The following is a 7,316-nucleotide window of genomic DNA, read 5'->3' as shown; positions in this document are numbered from 1 at the left end:
GCGCCTGTAGTTCCAGCTACTTGGAAGGCTGAGGCGGAAGGTTCGCCGGAGCCCAGCAGGTCAAGGCTGCAATGACCGGGAGCGGTCACTGCACTCCAGTCTGGGTGACATAGTGAGACTCCAACTCAAAAAAAAAAAAAGTTACTATGACTTATTAATGATATATCCATGTGATTTTATTGCTTTGGTGGGGGATGTTAATACTCAGTGGCTATATGTATGTGGAAGCAGGGGTCATGGGACATATGGGAAATATCTACCTTCTGCTGAATTTTGCTGTGAACTTAAAGCTGTACTAAAAAATTAAGTCTATTAGAAAATATTAACTGTGACTTTGGGCAGTGTGTTTAATCTTCCTTAACCTTAATTTCCTAGCTGTACAATGGGATAGTAAAAAAAGAGATGAAGTATGCAATGGAAATGGCCCTTCCTCTCTTCCTTTTTTTTTAACATTTATTTTATTTATTTGTTTTTTGGAGTAGGAGTCTTACTCTGTCACCCAGGCTGTAGTGCAGTGACATGCTCACGGCCACCATAGCCTCAACCTGTTGGGCTTAGGTGATCCTTCCACCTGAGCCTTCTCAGTGGTTGCAACCACAGGAGTGTGCCACCATACCTGGCTAATTTTTTAAATTTATTGTAGAGTCAAGGTCTCCCCAAGTTACCCAGGCTTGTCTTGAACCCCTGGACTCGGGCAATCCCCTCACCTCCACCTCCCAAAGTGCTGGGATTCCATGTGTAAGCCACTGCGCCTGGCTCTTCCTTTTTTTTTTTGAATTGGAGTCTCACTCCCTTGCCCAGACTGGAGTACAGTGGCATGCATGCTCACGACCACCCGAGCGTCAACCTACTGGGCTCCGGCGATCCTTCTGCCCCCAACCTTCCAAGTAGCTGGACCTACAGGTGTGCACTACCATGCCTGGCTAATTTTTGATTTATTGTAGAGACAAGGTCTCACCAAGTTGCCCAGGCTGATCTCGAACCCGCTCGCCTCAGCCTCCCAAAGTGCTGGGATTACAGTCTGAGCCACCGAGCTCGGCCTTCTTATTTTTTAAGGTATTTTATTTTAGAGAATTTAGGATATATACAAATAAGCAGAAGTATATAATAATCTCCCTTGTACTCAGCACCCAAACCCAAAGAATCAGCAATTTATGTCCAATTATATCTCTTCTACTTTCTCTTCCCTTGTATTTTTTGAAGCATATTCTATACATAATATGATTTCATTCATATTTAGTAAGTATCTGTAAAATATATGGGCTCTTTTAAAATACAAACACAGGGCAGGCGCAGAGGCTTAAGCCTGTAATCCCAGCACTTTGGGAGGCTGAGGCAAGAGGATTGCCTGAGCCTAGGGATTCGAGACCAGCCTGGGCAACTTGGCGAGATCTTGTCTCTACAGTAAATAAAAAAATTAGCCAGGGGTGGTGGTGTGCACCTGTGGTTCCAGCTACTTGGAAGAGTGAGGCAGAAGGATCGTGTGAGCCCAGCAGGTCAATACTGTGGTGGCCGTGAGCATACCACTGCACTCCAGCCTGGGTGGACACAGTGAGAGTTCAACTCAAAAAATTAAAAAAAAAAAAAAAATAGACGCAGTACCATTTCCACAGCAAAATAATAATAATCCCTTATCCCAAATGTTTCAGTCCATTGTTCAAATTTTCTACTTGTCTCAGATGTTACTTTTTTTTTTTTTTGCATTGGAGTCTCACGCCCAGACTGGAGTGCAGTGGCATGCTTCCGGCCACCGCAGCCTTGACCTACTGGGCTCCGGCAATCCTTCTGCCTCAGCCTTCCAAGTTGCTGGAACTATAGGTGCACGCTACCATGCTCAGCTAATTTTTGATGTATTGTAGAGACATGGTCTCGCCAAGTTGCCTGGACAGGTCTTGAACCCATGGGCTCAGGCAATCCACTCACCTCAGCCTCCCAAAGTGCTAGGATTACAGGCTGAGCCACCAAATCCGGCCAGATGTTACTTTTTAAAAAGAGTTTGCCTGTGTTTTGTTTTTTTTCATTTTTGAATCAGGATCCAAATAAGTCCCACACATTGTTATTGGTTGGTATGTCTTTTAAGTGTCTTAATTAGTATGTTTTTCTCTCCTTTTTTTCCTTCTTGCAATTTATGAATTGTGTGTCCTTTTTGAGTTTCTCACAGTCTGGGTTTTGATGGTTCTGAATTCACAATCTAATTTTACATATTCCTCTGAATTTTCTGTAAACTGCTAGTGGATCTAAAGGCTTGATCAGATTCAGTCCATTCTTCTTGAACTTAAAACTTCAGTAGGGTTTTTCTCCCTACCACTTCACTGAAATTGTTTATGTCAGGGTCAACAAAACTTTGTTAAATCCAGCAGTTCCTAAGTCTTCCTTTTTTTTTTTTTTTAGACATGTCAACTACATCTGATTAACTTATTTTTCTTGAAACACTTTTTTTTCACTTGGTTTTTGGGGTACCACTCCCTCCAAGTCCTCCTCCAACCTTGTTGCCTGTTTTTTTGTTTTGGTTCTTTTGCTGTTTTCTCTTCATTTCCCCAATCTCTAAACACTGGGAGTATCCCAGGTGTTGGTATTCTTCTATATCCATGCCACATTCTGGATGATCTCTTCTAATCTAGTTGTTTTAAGTAACATATGCTGAGGACACTCAGCTTGTACCTTCACCTTGGACTTCTCCCCTGAACATGTCTTAAGAATCCTCTTGATTTTTTTCCTCCAAACTTGCTATCATTGAGTCTTTATTATCTCAGTAAGTAATAATTTCATTCTTTCAGTTGCTTGGACCAAAACACTTTGATAACTCTTTTCCCTCATGCCCCACATCCACAATTCGTTAACAATTTCTGTCAGGCCTACCTTCTAAATATTTTCCACAACCACATTACTCCTGCAACTGCTACTACTCTAGTCCTAGCCAACATTATCTTTACTTGAACGTCAGATAGCCTACTAACTATCTCCTTGCTTCTACTTTTACATATAATTTTACACATAGCAGCTGGAGTTGTCCTTTTAAAATTTTAAGTCAGATCATAACACTTCTAAATTCTCAAAACCCAGAGAATTTAGAGTCCGGACACTACCCAACTTCAAGATTTATGATAAAGCTACAGTAATCAAGGCAGTGTGGTATTGGTGAAAGAAAATACAAAATATACTAATGAAACAACAGAGTCTAGCATGGCAGGCTACAATCCCAGTTCTGTTGCTTACTAACTGTAACATATTACACAATTTTTTTTCATTTTCCTCCTTCCTTTGTAGGGCTTGTGTGAAGTTTAAATGAGATAATGCATGAAAAACGCTTAGCACATTGCAGGGAAACATGATTAAAGCTTGATGCATTTTAGCTATTATAAGTTTTCTGATGTGATCCTGACAAGATTCATAAGAAAGAGACAGGTCAGGCATTATTTCCATTTTATAGATCAGGAAACAGACTTAGGTAATTGTTTGGCAAAGGTCAGATTATTAGATAATTAGCAGAACCAGAACTATGGCCTACTCTAGAATTTTTATGCTATTGCTTGTTTCAGACTAGGATAGCAGGAAAGATTATGCTCTCTCCACAAAGAGATTTTCTTTAAGTGCATGAGAGCAAAATATAAAAACAAATGATTCAGGCAGCATTTTAATGCACTTTCATCCACAAGAATAAAAATGTTGTTAACCCAACTTTTTATTCCTGATATAAACTCGTTCTTTTGATATACTGCTAGATTTAATTTAACATTTTGTTAGGATTTTTACATGCATGTTCATGAATGAGATTAGCCTGTGATTTTCCTTTTTCATAATGTTTTTGTCAGGTTTTAGTAAGTACCAGAATTTTTCTGGCATCATAAATTGAGTCGGGATATATTTGTGTTTTTCTTATTCTCTGAAAGAATTTGTATAATATTTTTGACCTTATTTTTCCCCTTAAATGTTTGATATAATTCTCTAGTGAAGCCATTGGATCTGGAATCTTTTTGTATGTGTGTGAAAATATTTTTAGGTGTGGATTTAATTTATTCAGATGGAGGACTTTTCAGATTGTTTTAAATGTATTTTTTAGTTTATTCATTTATTTTTTAAACTTTGATTAACAAAGCTATATTTTGAGCTTTAAAAATTTAATACTGAGGCCAGGTACAGTGGCTCAAGCCTGTAATCCTAGCACTTTGCGAGGCTGAGGCAAGAGGATTGCCTGGGATTGCCTGAACTCAGGAGTTTGAGACCTGCCTGAGCAACTTGGCGAGACCTCATCTTTAAAATCAATAAAAAAATTAGCCAGGCATTTTAGTGCATGCCTGTAGTTCCAGCTACTTGGAAGGCTGATAAAAGGATCGCTTGAGCCCAGCAGCTCGAAGCTGCGATAGCTGTGAGCATGCCACTGCACTCCAGCCTGGGCAACAGAGTGAGACTCTTAACTCAAAAAATAAAAAAAAACGTAGTAAAATACACATACCATTAAATTTACCATCTAACCTTTTTTTTCTTTTTTTCTTTTTTTGGTTGGAGGGGGTCTCAATCTGTTGCCCAAGCTGGAATGCAGTGGCATGATCATGACTCACCACAGCCTCCAGCTTTTGGACTCAAATGATCCTCCTGCATCAACCTCCTGAGTTGCTGGGACCACAGGCCCACACTATCACACTGGCTAATTTTTTTTTCTGGTTTTCGTAGAGATGACATCTCGCTATGTTGCCTAGGCTGATCTCAAACTCCTGAACTCAAGTGGTCCTCCCACCCCAGCCTCCTAAAGTACTGGGATACAGGCATGAGCCACCATACCCAGCCATCTTAACCATTTTTAAGTGTACAGTTCAGTAGTGTTCAGTACATTCACATTGTTATGAAACCAATCTCCAGAACTCTTTTCATCTTGCAAAACTGAAAATATCTGTTAAACCACCTTCAGTTTGCTCATGCCCTAGTCCTTGGTAACCATGATTCTACTTTCTGTTTCTTATGCAATTGACTACTCAAGGTACAATAGAGTGTTTGTCATTTTGTGACAGCCTTATTTGACTTAACATAATGTCCTCAAGGTTATCTGTGTTGTAGCATGTGTCAGAATTTCCTTTTTAAGGCTGAATAATATTCTGTTGTGTATTTATCCATTTTATTTATCCATTTATCTTAAAGTAGCTGTACCATTTTACATTTCCACCAACAGAGGACTTTTCAGATTTTATGTACAGTGCTTTTTTGTTGTTGTTTTTTTTTAGACACAGTCTCAAACGCCTGGGCTCAAGCAATCCTACCTCAGCCTCTCGAATAGCTGGGATTATAGGCTTGAGTCACAGTGCCTGACTGAGTAGTACATTTGTGTGTCACTAAATTATATTTCTTGAGGAATTTGTCTGTTTCATCAAACTGTCAAATTTGTTGGCATAGTCTTTGTAATGTCTTCAGTATTTGTAGTGATATCATTTTCTTCATTTCTGATACTGGCTGTTTTTTTGTTTGTTTGTTTGTTTTTTGAGTTGGAGTCTTACTCTGTTGCCCAGACTGGAGTGCAGTGGCCGCTCTCGGCCACCGAAGCCTCGACCTGCTGGGGCTCCGGCAATCCTTCCGCCTCAGCCTTCCAAGTAGCTGGAACTTCAGGCGCACGCTACCATGCCCGGCTAATTTTATTTTTTTAATTTGTTGTAGAGATGAGGTCTCGCCAAGTTGCTCAGGCAGGTCTCGAACCTGTGGGCTCAGGCAATCCATTCACCTCGGCCACCCAAAGTGCTGGGATTACAGGCTGAGTCACCGAGCCCAGCCCTCTGATACTGGCTATTTAAGTCTTTTTCCTCCTTTAAAAAAATCCATACCTGGAGTTTATTTACTTTGTTTATCTTTTCAAATAATGATTTTGTGCCTTCTTGATCCTTTTTATTATATATTGCTTTTATTTTAATTTTTGTTCTTAATTTTCTCCTACTTTATTCAAGTTTACTTTTGCTGTTGATCTCACTCTTTGAGTCTGACTTTTGCTTGCTCATGCTTATCTGGGTCTGTGTAATTGTTCTCTGTTTTCTCTGTCCTTTCCAGAACAATTTTCCAGAGGCATACAATTTTTGTTTGTTTTTAATGAAGGGAATAAATTTGAGATGAAGGAAGTTGAAGTGTTAGAAATGTCATCTTTCAGCACTAGGCTTTAGTCATTATTAGCTATACTTATAACTCTAACATAACTCTGGTTGACAAGATTTTCAGATGCAGCTTGTAACAATGTGACTCCTTTTTTTTCCTTTCTTTGGCAGGACCCGTTGGGGCCCAGCCCCTACTCATGGTGCCCAGAAGACCTGGCTATGGCACCATGGGCAAACCCATTAAACTGCTGGCTAACTGTTTTCAAGTTGAAATCCCAAAGATTGATGTCTACCTCTATGAGGTAGATATTAAACCAGACAAGTGTCCTAGGAGAGTGAACAGGTAAGAATCATGCAGCTGTGGAGATCTTCTGCTATTTGTCTTTCCTTTAGTAATTATATATCTTGTATATCTGAATAACAATGATAATATTTTACCAGTTTGACCAAGAATACATGGTAATTTGTTTTGAAATTGATTATACTTCAGAGGTGTGATGATGGGAAAAATTTGCAGATTGCTTTGAAATTATGACATGAACTCACATGTTTTCTCTGCGATAATAGAAAAGGTCCAAATCATTTTTACACGCTCTTCCGATCAGGCGGAACATCTTGAACACATCTTTTCCTTACTTTAAGTATTACATCTGTGCTTTCTTTTTTTTACCCCCACCATACCTTACTAACTTCTTCCATAATGTTCCTTGTAAGATGGTGGTGGTGATGGTAGCAGTGGTAGATAGAAATGGTGGTTTTGTGCTTTCTCTTCTTGTATCCTCAAATCCTGACTGTTCCTTACTCTTATATGTAGGAATAAGTACATATGGTATATAACTATTTATCAGTCTGCTTTGATAAGCTTCCTCTTCTCTTCCTCAAATGCCTTTTATATTTCTAATTGTGGTTTAGGTAATATGAAGAATAGAAAAGGAACTTATAATGTGGTATATACCATGTCTATTTGGATTTTTCTAAAAAACAGTCTGATATTTTTCTAGAAAACAGTCTGATATTCAGTTTAGCATTTTGGTTTGTACTATTGTAGCCTTTTCTTATTCAATAAGTGTTATTAAGAGTCTTCATTTAAGACATTTAAGAAAAGCTGGGCTCGGTGGCTCAGCCTGTAATCCTGCACTTTGGGAGGCTGAGGTGGATTGCCTGAGCCTGCAGGTTCAAGACCCACCTGGGCAACTTGGCGAGACCTCATCTCTACAATAAATCAAAAAAATTAGCAGGGCATGGTAG

General features: G+C 39.3%; 1 protein-coding gene across 1 annotated transcript in view; it reads left to right on the top strand.

Moving 5' to 3' along the window:
- The window catches only part of LOC103271707 (protein argonaute-3), a gene marked incomplete at its 3' end in the record, with an annotated part of 106,637 nt that overhangs the window by 9,318 nt on the left and 90,003 nt on the right, over nt 1-7,316 (top strand). The window contains exon 2 of the mRNA XM_021718141.1: nt 6,240-6,411. Within this exon, the coding sequence (XP_021573816.1) occupies nt 6,240-6,411 (172 nt within the window). The remainder of the gene's footprint in view (nt 1-6,239; nt 6,412-7,316) is intronic.

This window comes from Carlito syrichta, unplaced genomic scaffold (genome assembly GCF_000164805.1).
Source record: "Carlito syrichta isolate Samal-C Ts95f unplaced genomic scaffold, Tarsius_syrichta-2.0.1 Scaffold311852, whole genome shotgun sequence".
NCBI lineage: Eukaryota > Metazoa > Chordata > Mammalia > Primates > Tarsiidae > Carlito > Carlito syrichta.
Note: the sequence above shows the minus strand (reverse complement) of the source record. Positions and strands in the feature narration are given on the sequence as shown.